Consider the following 25,268-nt stretch of genomic DNA (forward strand, 5'->3'; position numbering starts at 1 on the left):
TCCCCAGCCTGTGTTGACACCAGGAGCCGTCCTGACCCAGGTGCAGGCCCTTGCACGTGGTCTTGTTACAGCTCATGAGATTCCCGTGGGCCACTTCTTGAGCTTGTCCAGGTCCCTCTGGATGGCATCCCATCCTTCAGGTGCGTGAACTGCACCACTCAGCTGGGTGTTACCTGCAAATGTGTTGAGGGTGCACTTGATTCCTTCATCTGTGTCATTAATGAAGATATGAAACAACGCTTGGTCCCAAGATGGATTACAAAAGCTTGACTTAGTATTTACATAAATTTTCATCCCTGATTAAAGACTTGAAGTAAGCAAGTATTGATTTTCTACACAGTTCTGCCTGGATGTTTGCTTTGCACAGGACATCAGGCCTTTGATAGGTCTGCCCATAAGAAACACGTTGCTTGTCCAGATTTCAGCGTAAAAGCAGCATAATTATCTATGGCACATAGGTACCATAGGCAGTAACTGTTTCCAGATAACTGACAAACAATGGCTTTGGTTTTGAGTTACGTTGGAGGATTATGCTCAGGGCATCACTGCACCAGAGGCTGATTGAATAGGCACACCCTTGGCAGTAATTTCCCTGTCATTATGAAGGGGGAAGTACAGGCAAACGCATTTCTAGTTTTTGCATATTTATTTTGGTTGTAAACCAAACCTCTAATCAAAGTTGTGCAGATTAGATTTTCTAATGGCTTTCTGGGCAGCAGCTGATAACATCAGTGTTTCTATAACTGTCTAGAGAGTGGCTTCCAGTGTTCTCACTCCACACAGATGCTCGGACGTGGTTCTTAAAATTACAGCTACAGCTTCCACAAAAATGCTCTGAAACAAACGGCATTTTTCATGCATATTTCTGCTAGGACCCATCATTTCAGCTTGCTTAGCAAACAGTCCAGGGAATTGACCTTTGTGAATGGTTTGGATTCCTTTAATAACATTCCAGAAATGACAAAAACTGCTGTTATTGCAGTTATAATTTCTGTGGGTGTTTTCCTTTGTTTCTTGTATTAATGCAATTTCTTTACTGAAGAATGTAGCTGGTTGTTAAGTGATTTTACAGTTGTCATAAATTTTTGATGGTGTAGGCATTGTGATATTTGGCTTTTCTTTCCCAGTTTTTCTAGGAAGTTTTTAACATGCAAATAAGCACACAGACAAATAGACGTGCTTTTTCCACAATATGGAAACGATAAAAGGATAAAAAATAATGGTGTATTGTTTTCTAATGAAATATCAAGCATAGGTAATGTGATGGGCCACCAAAAGGAATGCAAAGTTTATCCTCCTAGAATCTGTCACACATTAAAGCTTTCACTATAGTTTAGGAATATATTCCAATGCCCCTCTCACATGGACATGAGGAGAGCCCAGAACAGTAATGAATGAACTTGTCCTGGCTAGTGAAAACTAGAGTCAGGCATTTTCAGAATGAGGGTGGGACAGTGCTGATAAAAAGGTGTCACATGGCATACCTTTTATCAAGTTTGTACTGTTATTTGATTGGATATGGTGACTGCAGTGTGGGGAAGGGGAAGGAAAGTGGAAATGGACATTTAATTAATTCCTTTCCAAGGAGAAGACGACAACAATCTGCTTTAACTATGAGCTACCTCATTGAACAAGATTCATGTCAAAGTTTGGATCAAATAGCTAGATCTGTTTGTATTTTCCAGGCCCTCCCTTCTCCTGCTGTCTTAACACATGGACCATGTACTCTGTTTCTTTACAAACCAGGATGACTTCCCACTCTCTCAGTCTGCTGAAAGGAACGTATGAAGAGTATGTAAGAGTATGAAGTCTGCACATAAAAGAAGTCAGAATCTGCTGGTATTTTAAAACAGTGAATAACATGTGGTTATTTTTCATTTACTACAGAAAAAACCGAAGTATTGAACTTATTTTGTAATTTGAAGCCTTAATAAATGAATACCTTAAGTATTCACATCTCCTGTGGGACTAGAAGAACTATTGTGAAGAAAAGAAAGTAATCATGTTTCTGCTACTTTACATGGCTGCTTGCAAAACTTCTCTTATGGTACTTATATAGTGAGTAAAAGGTGGACCTTGTCTCAGACAATTAATAATAAAATAAAGAAGATAGGAAAAGGGTGCTAAAACAGAGTAGAGAATACAAACTTCATAACTCTAGAGGAAAAGCCATGAGCTGTTTAGGTACAAAAGCAGATATGTTTCAGATAAAGTTCTAAGATTTGTGAAGATGAAACAATACAGAAGAACCAGTTTAGAAGAAAGGAAGTAATAGAACAAGAACAAAATACACTTACTTTTGCTTTCTGGATATTTTTTGTTTTGATTTCCTCTAATTGCTTTTTTTCCTTTGGAGGCTTATAGATGCTTGGAGGAACCTATATTAAGAGAGAAAAATCTCTAGAATATGAGATATAAAACATTCCATGTGACACATTCTTGCAGGGAGAAAAAGCTCATTCATTTTTACCATAGAACAGCAGCAGTAATTTTTTAAAATATTGATTCTTTTCTATTAGTGCCACTCTAGAAGGCAGGGACAGATTCCAATTAGTTAGGACTACCCAGCTTTTCAGTCCTGTTCAATATAATATAACCCCTGGTCAAAAGACCAGAGAGAAAGACAAATTTGGAACTAGTACAAGAAAGGCTAAAGCAGTAATAAATCCTATAGGCCCTATCAAAGGGAGAAAAATGTTGCCAGAATGGGAACAGTTCTGTTTGGTATTTCATAAATTTAAGTTTCACAGCAACAACAGCCAGATAGGGCAGCTGAATAAAGTTAAGCTGTGGAGCTCTCTGGCACTGTGTGTGGTAGTAGCAACAAGTTACAGACTCCAAAGAAGTTCAGGGAAGAGAAATCCTTTGAAGTTTAATAAACACCCGAGAACTTTATTGTAGCTAGGAGGTCTTTGAGCTGAAATGGTGGGGCCCTGAGAAGGCAGTTGGAGAAAAGCAGCAGATGTCCCATCTCTCTGGTATTCCCAGACATCAGTGTTTAAGCACTGATGGAAAAAATATACTGGGCAAAATGGGCCTTTGCTCTGGTTTACCATGGCTGTCCTAATGTCCTTGTAAGGGAAAACCATTGCAGGTGTGGATTAAATGTTTGGAGATAGAAGACTCAGAGGGTCCTCCTAGCATTAGTCAAAGATTTGGGAAAGCAATCACACATCAGCTAAAATGACCAGGACGTAACTGGCTCTCAATGGGATCAGCAGGACACTAGGGACTTTGGGGAGATTTCTGTATTCGCTTGAGCAATCAATTTAGCCCAGAGTAAGCTCCAAAAAAAGACTGGACGTCTCCCTCCTATGTGGGTGAGATAGTCTCACAGTTTACTGGACATCTGCCTAAATATTTATGTTGCTAAAAATGTGCTAGATCCATTAGAAGTTACAGAATTAATGGGGAAAGCATATATTCTGTATTGTACTGGAGGTCAGTTCAGGGAACATGGGAATCCCATCTAACTTTATTGAACTATATAATGAACTATACTTTCATAAAATCTTGAATCTGATGGACTTTACACTGCCTTTGCTATGTGAAATCTTTATCTACAGGTAAAACAAATGCACAAACAGAAGAACCTAGCAATTAAATGCACTTGCAACACTGCTTGAGTATTTTTGTGAGCTTTTAAAGTGAAGTAGAAGTGAAAGTATTTCCCAGCAGTATCTAAGAATTTTTATTACGCATTTATGGATGGAGAAATTAAAGCCCAGAAGATTTGCAGAGGGTTCCACAGGCAGTGAGTATCAGTTTATTTCACTCTTCTTCCTACTCATGTGCTTTACCTGCAAAACTGCACTCATCTGCCAGAGTAAGCTGAGAATCTTTCCTCAGAAACTGCTATGCTTATTTCAAGTAATTTAAGGAGGAGCCTTTTCAATCAGCTGTTTCAAAAACATTCTTTGCCTTGTGATTTAGCCCATGGGGATGAGTACCGAGCAGAAAGACAGACAATATAGCAAATACCCATTTGTTGGAAGAGGATAAAAGGTCACTATAAGTAAATTGTAAATTACAGCAACAGAGAGGATCAAAAAAGGCCAAACTGTACCTACTTAATGTGAAAAAAGGGGGTTGGGAATAAGAGACAGCAACTTCACTTTCCCTGCCCAGGCCATGGTCAGCCTCACATAGTCTGTGTGACATCCCTTAACCACAGGTTTATTTAGGAAGTAGGTACCACAAGAAGTTTAAGGAAGAACAAAATGAATAATCACTTTGAACTTTGGTACTCATCACTCTTCTATTTTTTAAAATTACTGGCATAAGATGGACAAGGGCAAGCTAATGCAATGCTATCATATTATGGGTTTCTATTTTTATAGATAAGATCACAAATACATTGTTTGGTCTGTATATTTGCAAACAAAATCATCTGTATTGGCCAAATGATTTCACCCATTTAATTATTTTAAACACTGAAGCACAGCTGAAATAATAGAGAAAACATCTAACAAATACATTAAATTTGGCTGAATGGTGTTACAATAACATTCCAGGGCAGCCTTTTTTTTTTTCAATATACGACTGGTTTACAGGAAATCTAACAATAAAGTAATTGTATAATCTTATTATTTTAGTATAGCGCTGATATTAAAAGAATGGATTTTGTTACTCTAGGCCACAGTATCCAAGAAAGTTGAATGTGTCGAAATAATTTTGTATGTTATCAGGTTTATGCACCTGTCTCCATTTGTTTCCTTTGCAAACTTCAAGGTAAAGCATTCATTTTTCCTTGTAAAATTGTATTTATGAATTTGTGCATGGGCACTCTTGTGTCTGCATCCATGTGCATGTGTGCCAAGGCCAGTGGAGACACAAGTTTATAACCTTTAGACCAAATATTTGGAATGAATTGTTTCATTATTAAATCTCAAAATTAAAATGTTTTTCCTTTTTGCTTAGTGACCCCCATTTTTGATGAATGTTTATGATGATGAATTATTATTCTAAGCTTCTAGGCTGATGTTACTCCACAGCCAAGGCCAGTGGGGAATCCCATCTCATCACAGGTCACCAAGACAACTACCCTGCTTTCTGCAATAACCCAAGTCCAGCCCTCCCCTGTGAAGGGCACGTGTGTTCAGCACACGGGACAGCAGTGCCATGCCAGCTCCTGAACCCAATGTATGTGACACATCTCATCTTACTTGGAAAGAAATGCCTAGAATAAAATAGTAATAGAAAGAAATGCCTAAAATTACAATCCTGTTAATCAGAATGAGCTAACTGCACCACAGGGATGCAATAACTTATTGCTCAAAATCCAGATGCCTCCATATAGTTCTGTACACCTGTTCCAATGTCGAGCAGTAACTGTGGGTAGTGACTACAATAGTCCCTGCTGATCAACCACATGACAAGTCCTTTGACAGGTGCATGAAAACCATGAGTAAAAAATGGGTATCTCATAAAATGAACACCTTAGCGAGAAAATGGATGAGAATGTTTCTGCAGAAGATTACGGGATGTAATCTGGAAGAGCTTTATTTCTGTGCGTTCCTCTGAATTACAGACAACCCTCCACCATACAGGAGCCACACCTATGGCTGGCTCTCACCTTACTGACTGTTTCTTGCCACCTGAGCTGTCTTTTCAGTCTCTGTTCATTTCAAGCTGTAAATTGGTGATACTGGTAACAATGCGGCAAATTAAAGTGAAGCTTAATTTGCTGAGAGAGGTTACAGACATGAGTAGAAGACATGCCACTACTACACTAATGGCTTTAGATTCACACAAGCTTTAAATTTGCAAACCTGGCCAGAATGTAAACCAAATTTAGTATAATCCAAACAACACAAACGAACTTCACTAAAGTTCACTAAATTGCATCTGCATTAAAGCAAATTTATTCTAAGAGGGGCTGCACAGCATAAAGTTCTGAAATGACAGCAACATGACTCATTCCTATACTGATTAAGTAGTTATTAAATGCAGTTTTTCAGAGCCTGGTATTAAGCTGTTTCAATGTAAAATCCCATTAACAGTATAACACACTACCATTAAATTGCTCTGCCATCCTAAGGTGTAAATGGTTTCTAAGAGCATTCAACATATGTATTATTTAAAACCTGAAGTGCTAATACAAGGTGGCAGATAATGCCCAAATCTATGACTTCTAAGCTCACTTCCCACTGCATTTAAATACAGATGATTTTGCAGTCTTTATTAAGTTAGTCATAGCAGCTTGATCCCAGATGGTGTTTGCTTTACCCCAGTGAGATAACACCAGTTGTGGGTCTCTGATTTGTACCAGTGTAACTAAATCACAATCTGAGACAATAAGTAAAATAACTTTGCATTTCAAAGACAAATCTAGTCTCATTTTTACATGAACAATGAATTTCAACTGAAAAACCTTAATTTTAGAGATTCAGCATTAAGACAAACAGAAATAAAATTCCACCTTCAAGGAGGAGCTGCAAACCTGGAGTCCATCTCACTTCCAGTGAAACTGTTTCTCCATTTATTTTAATGAGAATTCATCTACAAAAAAACCTAAATTTATGAAACTTTTTTATTTGCTTGTCCTTTTCTTACCTCCTTCAGTGCATTATCCATAGCAAACATCCTAAGCTGAGGACTATCAGGAACACTCGTATCAATGCTGTCATCAATTTATACCCATTTTGTAGTTCTACTTCTGCAAGTCAAAAAACGACTACAGGAACCAACCTTTACCTTTTCTCTGGTTAGCTTATAAATTGCTTACACAACATTCACTGAAATGAAAATAATTAGTTTGCTGTTGTTTTTTTAAGAAAGCTGACCTTTAGTAACATAGATAATTGCCAAAGTCCTTTTCAATCTGTCAAAGTTTGTAGATTTCCTATAACTGCTTTAAAGATATTTTTAACTACCCTACCAAGATTTTGTGCACAAGCATACAAGATATTTAGTATCTTTTAAAAAGTAAATGAACTTACAGGTTGTCTTTTTGCCAGTACTGGCAGAGGTGCTGGTGGAAGTAGAGGAATGGCACGTGGTTTGGGTACAGTCAAATTAAATTCCTTTGGCTGAGTGACTCTTGAAGTCTTGACAGTGGTGGTATGATTACGTAATTTATCTGTGAGTTTTTCAATCAGTTGCTTCACTTTTGGCTGCCACCTTCAAATAAAACCAAATTCTTCAATTTTATTTTGTTTTTCTCTTTCATGCAAACTTACACACGGTATATGAGGTTGTCATTGGTGCAAATTCTGTAATACTTTGTGCCATTCAATTTTAATAAAACTGACCTATGACTCTGTACTCAGGATTTAGCTACACTGTGTTATTTCACCTCTTGAGAGATGCTATCCATTCAGATTACTAGTGATGAAATAGCCACAGTTTTTACAGAACAAGCAACTATCTTGCCAGTTCATTTTGTGGCAGGACCAGATTAGGAGTCAGAAAAGCAGCTGTCATAGATTAATGACACACTTAACATACTTACATAAAGAGACTATGAACAGTGGTCTGAGTGCTGCCACATGTACCAACAGAGCACATGCAGATCAGTCTTAAACACAGGCAATTCTAATTAAAAAGTAGATGAAAGGAGTTTGGTGAATTCTCAAATGAACCCTCAGTGAGCCTTAGGGGCAGCCAAGAAGATTTTGATTTCTGTGTTTGGATTTGGGCTTGCATCAAAGTTCAGACTTCTTTTAAGCATTGACGGGAAGATGCAGATTAAAGGTAAAACACAAACAGGGTATCACAGTCTAATTACAGTGACAGCCAGTTATTCTTCCTCTATATATGTTCTATCCTTATGCATTACACATGCAATGGATCTTTCCCAGAACTTAAAAAGCAGATGACAATGCAAATTTACAGTAAGTTCTTTATATGACTGTTACCTTAGGTAGTACTGTCATTACAGGGTAAGGCTTGCAAGTAACTTATGCAAATAATGAAGCTCCACTAAAATAAATAAGACCCTTTATATTAAACTCACTGATATTAGAAAGAGGAATACAAAGACACATTTAAAAGAATTTCAGCTACTGAACTGACTAAATTCATCACTGCATCTTCAGACCCCTGAAGGATGTTTCAAACCCGGTAACCAAATCTGGTCTTTAACATTCTTGTGTAATTTACATTTGCCACTTCGAGGCAAAACGTGGATTCATTGCACTGAGTGTAACTGACTGTGAAGGACAGCTCCAATAAGCTTGGTGCTAATGAAACAAGCAGTGGCCTAAGCATCAGCCTGCATGAATGTGTATGTGCAAGAACTGTGTGGGTATGGATGTATATCTCTATACCTCTCTATCTGTATCTTTATATTATTGTAAGCATTTGCTATAACTACAATCACTACAGTGGAATATTTTGAGTCAAATTCTGACTTCAAATACATCCTTGTGGTGCCTGTAGAACTCAGCAGAATTCAGAGTAGTGCAAGCCAAATCTATGTTATACATTTGCTAAAGTGAAAATAAACTATGCAGTGTGAAAGGATTAATTCTAGGTACTTTGATATGGCAGAACCAGATGCAAACTCCATTTCTGCTGACATTGTTTGTAGCAGATTTTTGTCTAACATTGTTTACCATCTTCTGGGTTAATCTATACTTCATTGAGAAGGATATGTGACTGTAGCCACATTGGTGTAATTTATCTGTTCTGGATAAAAATGAGAGTAAAAAGGGACCCAGTAGGCTGCAGAGCTACTGTTTCTCCACATGAAAATGTTCCAGTTTGGCAAGGGTACAGTTGCTACCATATCACCACCTAACCAATGAGTGGATACACCTCAGAGCAATTAAGCTGTTATATGATGCTGTAACTGTGTAAATAAATAATAGTTTTAGAAGACTTGCTCATATGCTTATCTGATTTTCTCAGAAGGGATTTTATGACCATCAGTATAAACAAGTCTGTGCATAAAGCCAAACTCAGGGAAGTCAAAGATTTTTTCAAATGCTTAATGTCATACAGATGTTGAAGTGAGTGAAGAGGCATGACTCTAAGATAATTTGAACCTTCTGTTTTACTTTTTTTCAGAGTATGATGTTTTACCTATTCAGGGGCATTAGGGAGCAAACATACAACAGCTGTGAAAGTACTTTTCTGAGAGAGAACCTTGCCTCTAGGTAAGTAAAAGGGCTTGCTAAAGATTTGTGTAGACAAGAAGGGTTCTGAGTGACTTCAATAGAAGAAACACTTTAACAGAAATGTGAACTTTCAGGGGAAGCTTTCCCCAGCTTTTAAACTTTGAGGTGGCCAGAGGCTACTTAAATACTACTTACCTCAGCAGCGGATCAATCCAGTTCTCTTTTACATACACTGAGTCATAGAAGTGACTCCATTCATCTTTTATCCATGTGTTCAGATGCAAGACATTGAAGAAGAATCTAAGAAACTAATAATAAGTGGTTTCTTTTAAATATGAATGTTGAAGACAGGGTGTATATAACTACAAGAAGATAGTTGCTTTCACTACAAACACCGGTGAAGAACTTGTTTGTATTTTACCTTGTAATTACAACCATAGATGCTCGGTATTTTTAGGTTCTTATTAGTTGGTGGACTAATAAGCCCATGTCTTTTAGCTCTATTTTGTAAAAACACTAATAGATACTAAAAAAAATTTTTGTGGCAAAAAAAATAAACTAGAGGCTACAACATAGAGATGTGTCGATTCATCTTTAATTTGCTTCAAACACTGTAAAATGAAAGTTTTATTCAGAATTAATTACTACTGGAATACACTGATTTTAGTATAATTTTACAATAGAGTTTCAGAGTCTAATATACCCAAGGTGGACTTCTGGTTACCTATAACTGGATAACCCATGAAACCCAGAAACATGTCAGGTGATGCCTAAAGTGGCACTGCACCTGAATTAATTAAATTCTTTTCAGCTCCCTGGGAACCGGGCAGAGAGAATTGCTGAAAACTATAGTAAATGCTATACAATGTGGCTTCTTCTTTTATTGAAATATAATTAATTGGCATATTCCCATTAAAAGATGTCAACACTGTGATGTGTATTTTTGTACTGTTTTACTTACAGTCCCCAGAGAAATGCTAGAGTAAGGATATACCACAATATACATCATACTAGAGAATTCTTGGAATGCAGCCCTGGAATGGTCATCCAGGCACTGCAGGGATTGCAAACGGCAATGCAGGATGATTGGACGTAATTTCTGACTGGAGTGTGCCTGAACCAAAGTCCACAATCTTAGTTTTGATAATCCCTATTACAGATGGCGAACATTGGCATAATAAGACTCATGAAGCCATACTTTTATATTTTTTTTTTTTTGACAACAGAAACTTTTGTGTTTTGTGAATGGAATTGCTAGGAAAAATCCCTAGCAATTCTGGGGATTCTGTTTTCTCTTTGGCCACATGTGACACAGGTGGAAAACCCAATATCAGCAGTCATTGCTTTTAAAGCAGCAAAATGGAGCTTCTCTCAGATTTCTATTTGGATGTTACCAGGCTCTGTCTCCTTAGCAAAGTCACTGGTAGTCATTTTGGCAACAGCATTATTCTGCTTACTTCTCTGCCTTGAACATTCAAAAAGTTTCATGACTCACAGAGCATGATAACCAAGATTTATTTCCCTTCTGGAAGTGGTGGAATTACACCAGCAATGAATTGTACCCATGTTTATATTTTAATGTATACTCTGGCTGTAGTAACATAAGTGTGTATAATTAAAGACTGTTTTGTAATGCATTTTTACAGGTGGGCTGAATTAATACCTTACTTTTGAGAATTTGAACATAATATTCTTAATGCACTTTTACACTGTGGGATTGTACAGATGCCTAGAAAACAAATGAAAAATGGGAAATTTCCTCATCTCGTATTATCTTCACACCCATGCAGGCATTTGCAGAGTTGAAATGCTTATATTCACAATATAAGCTTTTGACTCTTGAGTTAAGGAAGTAACTTCAGGAAACAGCATGTTCTGTTTCTTCATACAGATCAGCCACTGCCTGGAAACATTATTGACCCAACCTGGACTGGTTTTACCCACCATCCACCATGAGGCTGATTTTGTCCTGCAATTCCCACCTCATCATAAAAGCTATACAGTGCCCAGTCCTTATGTAGTGATATTCCTCCAAAGATTTCAGTTCCTTAGAACTGCTTTTAGAAGCAATCAAAACATGAAACAGAAACAACAGATTCTTAACTGCTAGAAAGAAAACACTATGTATTTTGTATTTTTTACAAGGCAATTCGGAAATTACAAAGCTGTTTACTTCAACTTTTTATTTCAACAGTGTATTTTCTCTAACACACAAATCCTTAAATTTTAAAATAATATGGAAGAATAGTATGTTGAATGATAGAATACAAAAATAGATTTGAGCTAGCAAGGCATGGCTACTTTCTTAAAAGGATAATCACACTAAAGTTACAAGATTGTGTTTTATCCTATGGTTCTGTAATTATATCACCATAAATATTTTTTGCATTTATTCTTAATATTACAGAATGAGAGCCTGTCATTTTCTGTTCAAGCAGATGAACATATGTAAGTGAGGTACCATTGTTATTCTGCCTAAATGAAAATATTTGAACGTTCTTCAGACGTAGAGAAACACTGTGACTTTGAGTTGAATGGATTCCATCATACAGGTCTTTATGAGAAAGGTCTTAAATCTCACACAGGCCAACCTCATTCACTTGAAGACTATTCATTTGAATGAGGTTCATCTGCATGATGAAGAAAATTCCACTCAGATTGTGATGTGCTAAATTTATTTTTTAATTAAAGTAAATCTGTCCTAGGTAAATATATGTGAATATTTTGTCAGTGTCTTAACTAAACACAGACACAATAGTCATCAGGCAAAATCTAGAGGTCAACATCCTGATCCCAAATTTCTGATAACTTTTGTTGCTAGGGCTGCAGATCTGCCTCCTGCTGTTTTATCTCTGTTGCTGGGGGACAAAATGCTGCTTCTAAATCCTCTGCTGCAGGTGCAATGATTTAATCTAGCATCACTTTGGAGACAAAGAAACTGTTCTAATGCAAGAGAAGAAAAACTAGGTGCCATGGTGCTGAGGATCTGGTAAGATACTTAAGCAAACCAAGTTACACCTGCTACAATGATAGCAGGTGCACACCATTGGAATATGCAGCATTTCCCTATCAGAAAAGAGTTATTCCAGATAAGGAAGGAGACATTATCTAAACCAGAACATCAGGGCACTGATGCTTAAGCCATATAATGCTAGATGAATAGAATCAACAGGAGATAACTGGCATGAAGTGGGAAAATTGTGTTGCTAGCTGAATGAGCTCAAGATGCATCCAATCCAGTAGCTCGTGTCTAAGATGTTTACCAAAGAAGGGGCTGGGAGAGCATTTTAGACAGAGTGATTTGTCTGTCTACCAGATTATGGTAATTCTTCCAGCCACTCCTCTGTTTTTTCCAACTGTTAATGAAATATATAATTTTTGTCTCTGAATGGAATTAATAATAAGCATTCCATAGTAAGTCCATCTAAAACCAGACAACCTAACCTACTCTCTCCCTATATACTGCAAAGCAACTCTACTCATTAAAGAGGCACTGCCATCCACATGAACATTCAAAGTAATCACTACAAGGATAAACCTTAGTCTTTTGAGTATTAATTATTAAAATTTGCCTCTCTTTAATTCCATCTTTGTTATTCAGTGTGTTTGGACTATTCTGTGAAACATCTGGATGATCAAAGGTTACAGATGCTGTGTCACCAGTGATTTAATTTTTAGCCCATTTTCCTGAGAAAACAGAGCTTATGAGAAGGTATTGCTGCTCAGTTTATCCCTCTGCTCCTCTTTATAACATAGCTTTTAAGATAATTAGCACTTTCATTTTGAAAGAGAAGTAGAGGATATTTATATTTCTACAGTTATAATGAAAAATAGCAAACAAATAGTGGAGCAAACCCCAAATTCATTACTCCAGAAAAGGACAGGAAGGCAGAATTTTGTTGTCCCACTTTTTATTTGGCAGCAGTGGTTTGGTCAGTTGCATGCTGTACTGGGGCAATTGATACATACATAGCTCCAAGCCAGCCAGTGCTTTTAGGGAAGGAGAAAAAGTGATGGAAGCACAATAGGCTTGATAATGAAAGTGGCAGTGGGTTATTCAGGGGGAAGAAGAACACTAAACAGCAGGAACTGCAAGTTTCAATAGATTCACTGCATATAGAAAAAAATCTGTCTAAAGTCAAAGAAAGACTGTGAGTAGAGGCAAGAGTGATTGTGCCATTTAGAGGGACAACTGTAAATGACAAACTATAAATTGTGTGATTATTCTAACTTTTCAAATTATATAAAATACATTTTAAATTGATCTTTGACTGAATATGAAAATCATGCTGTAAGTAAAGAAATTGAAGGGTTTTGTGGTAACAAAATACTAATTTAATTTCTGAATTTAAACAGAAAATAACACTCATTTCTTCATGTAAATTATTCTCAAAGTTGAGAAAACTCATCTGATTAATCACACACAATGAACAGATAATTATTTAAAAAAAAAAATTTTGTACTTTGGTTACCTTTTGCATTTTTGCAGTGTCCAAAGATTTCACAATTCTGCTGAAGTGCTGAAGACCAATCTCTTCTAGTTGAAAAGTAGCTAGATAACAGATAACTATCAAAAGATACATACATTTAAAATGCAGCAGGCAGTTCTAATAAACCTATACCCTATACTCAACATACTCTAGGATTTAGGCTGTTACCTTAATTTTAAACAATTTTGATAGTGAATTTTTCAACATACTCTGCTATTAATGTTTTTGGAGAGGACAGCTCTTACTCTTCTGTTACAAATTCATTGTTTATCATACATAACAACATTAGAGATAACAAAAAATTTAAACATAAAATTTAATATTTCTAGTATTTATTTTGCTTTTTTTCCAAGTGACCATTTTGCCTAAAATGTTGTGACCTTTGTTTTTATTCTGAATTGGAATAAAATCAAGTTTTACACGCACCCTCTATGGCTAGTACACAGTTCAATGATCTTAGAGGATTTATGATTCTGTTCTATGATACAGGAAGAAGCACAGTCAGTACTGTGAAATTTTAGTAGACCTGTAGAGTTCATGGGCTCCTGTATCAGCTTTCATTTGTCCACACTCACTTTGATCAATCAAGCTTCACTTACAGTGCAGTGTTTTAGCTGTCACCAAACTGTAATGGTAAAATCAGTAAATTCTGACCAATGTGCTGCAGCCAACTCAGTGTATCTTTAGGCTTCAATCTGATGTGCTTTAGTACAGCAACGTATTTAAGCAGTCTTAGCAGAATATACATTTATCTCCTACAAGCTTTATTAAATTCAAATCTGCTCACACATAGCAACAGCCTTTATAAGCAGCTTTGATCATTTAAGTGTCATTGCAGCTTGGCAAAGGGAATCACAAGCAGCTTAAAACAATGTAAGCCAATGACCTTAGACTTTCAACTTGTTGATAAAGGAAAATTTTATGTGCCTACCCTCTGCCTGTGATTAATGGAGGCTTTTGAGTGGACCAGTCCTGACAATCCAATTATAGCAACACTCAGCTTAAAGGTATAATTTATGTGCCCCAGACAATGAAAAACATGGCACTGGAGAAATGAAGACAATGAAGCATTACCATTCAAAATAAACTCAATACACTAATAATTTCATCCTTGACAGTTTAGGTTCCCTTTTGTTTGTTGTTTGATTTAGATTTCTGTATTTTTTCAGGTTGTGACAGAAGCAACCAGAATTGCCATAAAATGTAGTAGCTTTTAAAACACAAAATGTAGACATATTTATATTCGATAAGTTTCTTTGTATTTTTAACTGCTTTGAATTAAATTAACTTTTAAATATACCCACAAAGATTCAGAACTTATCTGACTTACAGAACCAGTGATGGGGTATTTGTGATTCCACCCTACTTAAGGACTTAATAAATTAACCTCAGCATGTGTATATTAAATAAATAGTGTAAAATATTTTTTAACTTAATTTTTCACATACTTCTCAATACTTGAAATAACTTTGGGAGTAGTAACTACCCTAATTAACTAGCTCATACTATCATATATAGTTACATCATAACTGATTCTAACAAAGTAACTAATAAAATGAAAATAGCTGACTTCACTCCCCGAGACAGACAGAAGTCTACTTATGTCACTGTGATAGTCAGTAATGAAGAAATGCAGGTATGGATAGAGACAATTGTGTCTGCATACTGTGAGACGTGCTGAGGAACACAGCACACAGAGCTTTGCTACACAGTTTTGTATCTGAATGGCAGAGGTATTGGGTTGCATAGAGAATAAAAGGAAATCACTGAAGAACCTTTTTTAAACGGATAGTTAAGCTTCCAAGATGTTTCTTCCAGACATGGATGCTATTTTCCAGCTGCGTTTTACCTGATTTCTTAGGTAAAATTCCAGTTAACACCTGTAAGAGTTCAGACTAAATAACAATTTCAGGTTTTAGACTTCACATCATAAGGACATTGGAAAAAGTCCTGTACTTCACACTGCACTAGGCACAATGACAATGCTTCCAATGTAATATAATACCAAGACCTACACTAGTAAAATGATATTTTTTGAAGTTTTGTGGTAAACACATTTGGTATTGTAAAGACAACTTACCTAAATAGAGATTACGCTCAGAAATTGGGCAGTATCTCCCATCCTGAGCATAAAAAGCATTGACTACTACATCCAATATGGATTTATATTCTGTGCATCCTTCTAGTGTATCCAATACAAATTTTTCTTCTGTCACATTAAGAGTCTGTAGAGATACAAAATTAATAATGATTAATGTATTCTGGAAAGAAAATGTTAGTTGTGTACAAAAAGTACAATCATTTTGAAGTAACTGGAAAACATAAACAATGAACAGCAGTGCCTTTGGCAGGGCTGCTGCCCTTCTAATGCTATCAAATAAGGGCAGTCCTAGCAAACTAATGGCCCTTGTTAAGTAAAATGTAACTTTCTCCAATGTTAAGTGTTCATTTTATCTGCTGACATATGCATTGAATTAAAAGACCTTGATGTGTGAATGTCAGCAGTTGATGCAAAGAAAATCTGAAGTCTCTGAGCTATGAGCAATGATTCACTTAGTCAACAGTATGAGAGAGTTTCAGTAAGAGTTTGGTGTTCTCTCAGGAAACCTCTTTTTTGTCAGTGAAGCCTATGCTACTTAGGGAGACTAAACTGAGGGGAGAAGCCAGACTGAGACTATGGAAAAGACTCTTATCAGCTACTGAAACCTAACTTTGGAGAATATGACTAATTTAAGCTAAACCTGTGAGCGCCAGGATTCTTTTTAATGCACACTGGTTCTTATCCTGTTATGCTCCTGGTCACTTGTAATGTTCATGCAGTATCCCAAGAGAACAGGAGAGTCAGATGCTCACTGTGTGCCTTTTGGGTCCTATCCCATAATCCCTTTAAAAAGTCTGAATGTTCCTCAACTTTACAGACAGTTTCAAGCATAATAAATAACCTATGGAATATCTGCTACTATATGAGATAAACTCCTAGTATGAACCACCTTTAAACATTGCAATAAAATCTGAGGCCCAGAACAGTTTGTTATTACATGAATGAGATATGGCCAGCTGAGCTATGAGAAAATGACAAACAATAATGATCCTTCAATTTAAGGAGGTTAGACAAGAAGCCAAGAAAAAAGGCTAAGTGCATCTTCTGAAAACATGTAGTCCACATTTGATGTATGATCTCTCCCAGAGCTCTGAGGTGTGGGAACAACTGAACTGCAATAATATATCAGATGAGACGTTCACCTTGCCCAGTAGGCTGTCTTCTACCCTCTCGATTGCTTTATTTCCCTAATGTGATTAATTTCTAGTTTATGGGTATTATTAGAGGCTGCTGAATGGAACTCTGTGAGTTTTCTGATGTGTGACAGTATACAGGGCTTTGAGATTGAGCAAATACAAGGCAAAACTTTAAAATTGCCATTCTAGTATTTAAATGTAAAAAATTATGCAGAAGAATTTGAAGTGTATTTTCTCAGGTTGTCATTCAGAGCAAGCATAAATTTTTTTCACTACTCCTGCTCAAAACCCAGGTTTCATTCCTTCTAATTTGTGCATTATCACCAGGAGAAATGAGGAAAAAGAATGAAAAAAATCTTAAAATATGAAAAAAAAAAAAAAGAAAAAGGGAAATATGGACTCCATCTTGCTAAGCACAGAGGGTTTTTATGAGGCACAAAGTTAATTCCAAATATACCTTTTATAGATGAAGATTTATGGAAGTTCTTTCATAAAACTAACAAAGAAAATCCAGAAATGTAAGCCCCCACTGAATGATTAAATATATCTATATCTCATATTTGATATGAGATCTCTAAGAATTCACCACAAAAGGCAAAAGCAAACCTAAATAACTGAATGGCAAGGTGAGAGAGGATGTCGTTCCAGTGAAAGCAGGATTGTGATGTTTTCAATCTAAAACAATTGCTCTCCTTGAGCAAATGGCATTGTTCATGGAGAAACTGCAGAACGTAGTAACTCTGGTAATAAACAGAAAGTCCATCGTAAAACTGGCCAAGCCTCTTGGAAATAAGCCTAACAAAAACTCTCTCAACTATCTCTGCTAGAAAGCTAAAATTTCAGTTGTTTTCAAGATCTTTATTCGATTAGAATCTTTGCATTCATATTCTGTGTACTTTGATACAAAGTGCTATGGCAAACCTGTGCTTTTCAAATGTACTTTGGAGAGGTGACCAAAAGTAGATAAACAGGTGAAAACAGAACACCATTTTTATGCCGTAGTCTCTATTGTATAGCAGATGATTTGTGCCCAAATCATCTGCTATACGATAGAGACTACGGCATAAAAATGTAATTGCCTGCCTACATTTACTCTACTTTTACTGCTCTGAGTTAACAAGTCAGTGAAAAGTGTTAGGATGAACACAGAAGTTCTTGATCTTGCTTACACCTTGAGCAAGAATGTACATAACCACTACATGGCCTTGAGACAAGCAACAGGGTGACAAGAAGTGCAGCCTGGGAACAGCTGTGCCTCACAACATCAGTACTGATGGGCAGTTCTGGGGACCACAGGCCAAAAGTCTTGTCATGAAACATAATCAGCCACAGAAGGTACTAATGTTCTGTTTCTACATGTACAAAACAAGAATAGTTGAGCAGCCTGCAGCTGTGTCACCACCTAAGGAAGTGATATCACTACTCAATCAACTAAACAAGACTGGGCAGGAGGAGCACTTGGATGGGAAATCCCAAAGGTGAGCCAGTTGTTGTTTAAGCCCTGCAGATAATCTAGTGAATCAAGCCCGAGCCAGTGCTTTTAAACAGTTAGGATACTCTCTGCATAGAAAGTGCACTGTGTCCTCTACAAATTTCATCAAGGATATTTACAGTTTATCAGTATATCTGAAATAATAAAAGTTTTGGAAAAGTAACATGTTGGATAGGTGTAATTTCTAGCACTAATTCCTAAATGCATTCTTTCTGTGGGGCTTTGTGCTGCGCTTCACGTCAGTGAGATGTATTTCAGAGTGGGTCAAGTGATCCTGAAATGTTACGGTATGACAGATTGTATGTTTATATCACCTTTTGTATGAGGTTTTCAAAACACTTTACTAGCATTTATTGTATTTAATGAAATTCCTTTTGGCTAATATAATTTTGTACATGCAGGAATTATGGCATGGAGCAAGTAAGAGATTTGCCCCAGGCAACACACTAATGCATTGGTACCAACAAGAATTAATAAATGCTCACTAATTTGTGAGCATTTATTCTGTCCATCAGAGCAACTTTTTACCTTTTCAAGTATACTTTAATCACATATTTCTCTGGAACAACTAGCAGTTAGCTAAGTTTGCAAGTATGTGTGAGCCCTTCAACATAAGGAAGGCCAGATTATTTTGGGTGAATGTAACACAGGTAGTGATCATCTTCTGTTACATTGAATATTAAAAATATCAGAAGACAAAACAGACCTTGAACAGATACAAATATCTAACAGTGTTCTCTCTATGGCATTGAATTTCAGCTTTTTCTGATTATTAAGTCTTTAAGTTGTAAAAAAAATGATTCTGCCTGAATTAATCCTGAATGATCCCAGCGAAAAAAATGTGCTGATTGGTGTTACCTCCCCCTTTTGGGAAAACCCTAATACCTGTAGCCTGCTTCCATGGACAATTTTTCCTGCTCTCTGACTCACAGCTGTAGCTGGAAATCAGTCAAGTTTTCTCAAGAAGAGACTGTGTAAGAAGGGCTTTGAACACAAACAACTTCCAACATGGGTTAGTACAAGAAATAGCATGAATTAAATGGAGAAATATCTGCAAAAGACAAGCTTTGCCACCGTGAGGGTATCGTAATAAGGTTGGTTACAGTGGGACCTGTTTGAAGGGGGCAGAGAGATCAAAAAAGGAGAGAAGGAAAAGCTCTTCTCTCTGGAGAGAAAAAAGGAAAGCTGTATCAGCCATGCTCTGTTTGAGACTTCTCAGGCTAAGGGTATAGTTTAGGTGAAACAAACATTTTAGAAAGAAGATAATATTTGATGAAAAGATAAAATAGCTTTCACCTCCTGAGAGAACTGTGCAATAGTGTGTAGTGAACTTGTCTTCTAGGCAGAATGTGCACATTTTGAAGATACAGTCTGATTAGTTTAGAGTGCTACAGATATCAGTGCTAGTCCTCTCCAAGGGTCTAATCAAAATGCTGTGAAAATGAAAGAAAATATTCCTACTGACGTCACCAGGGTTTGAATCAGTCACCAGAACCCAGTCTTCTTTCTTTCTGAAGTCAGTGGGAAAAAACCCCTGGGATCTTTGGATATAAGTAGGAAAATATCCTGCTTCTACTATTCACAGTCTATGTTGCAGTCACAAGCTAGTGTTTTTCATCTTCAGCAGACAGTGCTGACCAATGCTGTACTAAGAGGTACAGTTAACATTATTTTCCCTTGTACTTAATATTAAATCCCAGAACACTACAGAAAACTCAGATTCCATCATTTCCTTAGAAAATCCTAATCTGCATTTATGTCAGTAACTAATAATACAAATTATACTTCTATAATTTAATAGGATTTTTGTTCACCAAAGCTATCATTCTTGCATTACATTGTCTTCACATTTAAAACTAAATCTCTGACTTTTGACATTTGGGGATTTTACTCACAATTGAGTAAAATTAGTTGAGTGGGCATGTGTGAGACACAGCTGAACCAGCACAAATGAGAACTATGAAGAGTTGTGCCAAATCACACCATGTTCTTGTGAAATGGGAAGCTCATAAACAGGCTTATCTTGCTGTCAACATGAGAAGGATAAAGGAGAACAGTGAATTGGGGTGGCAGTTCTGGTTTTACAGAAATAAGCTTTTCTGTAGCTGGGATGTATGTAGGAAGGTCAATATGATGGGTCTGATCCTGCAACTCTAATTGAAGCAGATGATTCCACTGAAAATAAAGTGAGTTATTTGCATAGAGAAAGGCACAAACATTGCATGATAACTCCTGTGTTAAAATCTGTCTCTTGTTATCATAGCAAAAGCTTGATTCTAACAGTCAAAAGGAAGAACAATACTCAGGATGCTTCAGTTAGGTAAAAAATGTAATCTTTTTTCAAAATGAACAGATGCAGTCCATTTCTAGAAATGGTCTGATGAAATGATATCCTTATGTACAACATGCACTGGATGAAAGATCACTTTGGATATAGATAATTTTTGACAGATTTAGGTGAAGAATGCTTAATAAAAAGAAGGGGGTTTAGTACACAAGAATGAAGATATTATCTGGATGGCATCAGTCTGATAAAAGGAGTATTAAAAAGCATTTAGGAAGATAAACAAGGAGAAGTAATCTGGCCATTCAAATGAAGAACAACAGGAACAGATGTAAATTTGAATGTGGATATATAATAATTTAAAGATCTGAGACAGACTTAGGAATTATTTTAAGTTAACGTGTTATTCAGGACAATTAAAATTGAATTCTGTTTTAATAGCAACAAGTCACAATATTGAAGCAAAAAAATTTAACTGGACTTACTTGATTTTATGTGGTTTGAGGGAATAATGATTCTTCGTGATTGAAGGTGAGGGCTTGTTTGTTGCAATTAGGAATCATCCATCATATGCTAATGAATCTATAGTTTTATTTATAGTTATTTATAGTTGTTATAGTGAAAAACAAGTCCAATATTATTTTATAAACATTGTAAATTACAATAAAATAAACATGAAGACTGTAAAAACTAAATTACGACTCAAAGTGTAGTTTTCTTCCTGGAAGAAAATAAAGTCTGATCATTCACTGAGAACAATAAACAGAAATTCCTTTTATGATGTAAAGTTTACATGTAGCAGAAACAAAATGTATGGAGTTTAACACCTCTAGACTGATATTGATCATAACATTCTAATTAGAGGAAACTGAGTTATTCATCTCCCATTATTCAATAATTAAAAATCCTTCTCTATTTCATCTTTCTCTAAAAACAAGAGGCTAATAATGAGTGAGTTTTCCTAACTCCACTTTTATACAGAAGTATAAACTAGGAGTTGGAAGATAGGAACTGAGATTGGAACATGTCTTTCTTGCTTCCTGAGTGCCCTTGTAGAGATTATGCTCTCTCTTGACACCTTGGTTTTAAACACTGACAACTACCTGGCACTCAGCAGTTTGTTTATACATTTCCACCACACCAAAAAACATTCTATCTTTATACACACAGTGGTTCAGACAGACCTGAACTACTGTCACAGTAATAGTTTACCTTTCTTTAACATCACTTTCTTTTCCTTTAGCACTAATTTTCTGATCACCTATTTGTATATTGAAACACTGAGTGGTTGCAAGCTGCAACAAGTGAAAAATGTATCCCAGTGGTTATTTGATGTGGTATCTGCTTTATCTACCTCAATTACAAAAATGCAGGGAAAGATGGGTGCTTTTTCAAAGCAGCACACAGGGATTAGAAGTGCAGCCATACCTGCTGTAAATGGGCTGTGTAAAGCTAAATCCCACATACAGCTAGGAGAAACCATACCTCTGGAGAGCAGTATCTAATGCCATCATTTCCTACAAATAAAGATGGCAGACTACTTATCTCATGTACACCAAGGTACGTACAGGGTAATGCGTCTGACTTTGGGCAGTTCCTCTGGAATATACTCGGAAGCAGACTGTGCAGCCAAATGTTTTTCAAGGGGATTTCTGTCTAAAAGCTTGAAACAAGATTTCCTACACTGAGAGAATATGCTCAGGTCGAACACTGATATTTGAATAAAATTATAAAGATGCATTAAGAAGTTAAAATAATAATCAAGAGATTGATTCTGCTTCTGCTGAAGTTTCTGGATAACCTCCCATGTTATCTGAGAGGAACAAATTGAGAGCAGCTCACATGGTGTCATACATGTAACTGATTTTTGACAGGAAGTTGTCAAATTTTCAGGTTTTTACCTAACAATTTGGAAATATTAAGTAGTTTCTAACCAAATGCAGGAAAAGAGCTTGGGATGTATTTTCAAAGCGGCATACAGAGGTCAGCAGTCACAGCAGAGGTCAACAAATTTTGGCTTCTGGTTTTCTTAAGAAAATCCATGCACATTTTGCCAAATGAAAAATAGCCATTTGCATGTATTTTGTGTGAATTTAAACTGTAGCAGTAAGCTGCATTCTGTTTGCCCTTGCCATGCCCAGCCCAGGGCAAGCAGAGCTTTCACTACAATACGGGGTGAGCCTGGGACAAGCCATGCTGGGTCAGTCTGGGAGCTCGAACTGATACAAGACAGCCTGTCTCACCTTTTCTTCTCTGTGGCATCTGCCTCTTGTAGGCTTCAGTTTGAAGAGAGAGAGAGATTTCTCATTTGATTTAGGTACAGTAGAGATTGGAACTGAATGTGCAAGAACTTTGAGGTGAGCAGAACGAGACCAAAGAGGTGAGTGGGACTTGCTGCACAGTGACAATAGTAATGGAATCAACCACTTGAAGAGATGGAACTGGGACAGGTTAAATAAAGAGACCCGGGCAAGTAAATTTGAGGGCAAGAAAAAGGACAGAGATAGAAAGATGAGCATAGAACAGAACTCAGTTTATCTTTCTTTGCCATCCATCCAATATTTGGCTACCAGAGTATTCCAAACCTCTACTGTACAGCCATTGTGTACTCTCAACATAAAAAGAATTCTACACAGCCTTTATGAAATACCAAAATATACTATTTCACATAATCATGTATTTTGACTTTTGTTTTAATTATTTACGTAACCTTATGCGCATCTAGAAATTAAAAATAAAATCTTGCTGAAGATTGACTATGCTCTGAACTATGTCATTTTTGCAGTAGCACAGTGAAACAAAAAAAAACCTGTCAGATTTTGACCAGAATATTCAACAATGACTGATTGTATACTTAGTAAAAGATCTAATATGGAAATCTATGAATTCCTTCTTACCATCATTTGCAAAGCAAGTATATTTTCAACCTGATGGCTTCAACCCGATTTATTTCATGCTTCTTTCTTTTTTTTATACATTCATATTGCAAAGCCCTTCATTTTAAAATGAAATTGTTTGCCCACTTCCACTTCTTTTCTTATGCCTCGGTTCACCAGCTATTTTTACTGCTTTAATTTGCAAGGATTCCCACAAGAATGGTCTTATGCCACTCATAAATGGCTGACAGGGATATTTGGATCAAGAGAGGTTGCACCTTCCAGACTCCCTCCCACAGGACTGCATCCAACTTCCTTTCATAACATATTCCCATTTATCATGTACACAAATAAGAACCTTTTATAAACTTCAGTCTAGGATGCTGGCCTCTCTCTGTGACACTTCCTTGTCGTTGTTGTCAGTTTAATTTCAATAATGCGAAGACAAAACTTCAGCACTCTCATGCTACTTCTTTCCTCAATTATTGGTTCTATTGCCACCCTGCCTGTCTGTCAAGCCCATAACTCCAGAGGTCATTTTTCATGCAGATTACTCTCCAGGATAACATCACCAGTTTATGTGCACATTTTCGCTCCTTTTGAACAAAATGTTTCAAATAGTATTTTGCTATCACTTCATAGCTAAAAAATCTAAGGTAGTATCTCAGAATTTTATACTTTATTGAAGTAAGTGTCTCTTGTGGGTTTAACTAATCCCATTTTAGTAAATCAACCATCTGGAATGCTACTGTTGAGTTCATCCTGCTAGTCCATTGATTTGACCCACTTACTCCACCTACCATCTCACAGTTGATTCTAGCACATAAAACTGAAGCTGCCTGTCAAGATGCTTCACAACTCAGTTCCATTCTGCCTTTAGTTTCTTACTCTTTACTGATGCCTTCCCCATTCCTGATCAGCCAAGGAAGCCCATCGTCTCATTTCCTTTATTAGATTTCCAAAGAAATAATTTTGTTTAATTTCAATCAGTTCCTACATATATTGCTCTTAAAATCTACTTTATTCTGACAGAGGTTTTGCTCTGCAAAGTGTCTTTGGCTCCTTGCAGTTCAGGTGACCATGTGTGGCTGTCAGAGGTACTTATTTTGAGGATGTGGCACTTGACAAGACTGGCATCACAGTGGCTCCTGCAGCCCTACTGGGGTGCTGAACTCTCTTGAACATGTTCTGGAATGACTTGTATGTACTGTGTTTTTATTTTGAGGGAAATAATATAGCCCAAAATTGTTGGTTTCACCAGGAACATCCCCAGTCAGGTGAACAATAGGCTAAGGAGGATATTTTATGGACGTCATCAACAAGTTATGAAAGAACTAAACAAGACACCTCAGATATCACATTAGAAGACATAAAGACTCTAAACTATCCAAATACAATAAAGATATACATTAGGAATTGAACATACAGTGTTAACAATGACTGGAATCTGACTGAACTTTAAGGGGATGGAAAACTATTAACCAATTAAAAGAGTTTCATAGAACAGAAGATTGTAATATGTGATATACTGCATACCTAAGTCAGAACATAAATAAATATAGAGCTGTGTCTTGTAATGACTTAGATTTGGTCTCTTAGAATCTGACTCTCCTGATTTTTCCCTGGTCAGTAGACAACATGAGGTTTGCTATTTGTCGTGGTGCTGTCATGAGACAAACAGGCATGAATCTAGTCTGTGATTTAGAGCCAGGGTGTTAATCAGGATACAAACTGAAGAAGTTTCTGCATGGGTTAGTTAATATTGGCTAATTGGTAAGTGACCAAGCCTGGAAATCACGTGTACAAAAATGCTGCAATATTTTTAGG

The 25,268-nt window shown here is 36.6% G+C and overlaps 1 protein-coding gene and 1 long non-coding RNA gene across 3 annotated transcripts in view; one reads left to right on the plus strand and one right to left on the minus strand.

Moving 5' to 3' along the window:
• The window catches only part of CFAP99 (cilia and flagella associated protein 99), a 51,562-nt gene that overhangs the window by 21,879 nt on the left and 4,415 nt on the right, over positions 1-25,268 (minus strand). The window contains exons 3-7 of the mRNA XM_010402025.4: positions 15,633-15,777; positions 13,535-13,629; positions 9,258-9,370; positions 6,942-7,122; positions 2,298-2,378 (exon numbers count right to left, since the gene is read on the minus strand). Coding sequence (XP_010400327.3) covers positions 2,298-2,378; positions 6,942-7,122; positions 9,258-9,370; positions 13,535-13,629; positions 15,633-15,777 — 615 coding nt within the window. The remainder of the gene's footprint in view (positions 1-2,297; positions 2,379-6,941; positions 7,123-9,257; positions 9,371-13,534; positions 13,630-15,632; positions 15,778-25,268) is intronic.
• LOC109144975 lies at positions 1,692-11,968 on the plus strand. 2 transcript variants are annotated; one of them, XR_005601818.1, is made up of 3 exons: positions 1,692-1,839; positions 3,567-3,754; positions 9,013-11,968. It is a non-coding gene; the product is annotated as an uncharacterized LOC109144975 (long non-coding RNA). The 2 variants fall into 2 exon arrangements; XR_005601819.1 differs by having other exon boundaries at positions 1,692-1,791.

Source organism: Corvus cornix, chromosome 4 (assembly GCF_000738735.6).
Source record: "Corvus cornix cornix isolate S_Up_H32 chromosome 4, ASM73873v5, whole genome shotgun sequence".
Classification (NCBI taxonomy): Eukaryota; Metazoa; Chordata; class Aves; order Passeriformes; family Corvidae; genus Corvus; species Corvus cornix.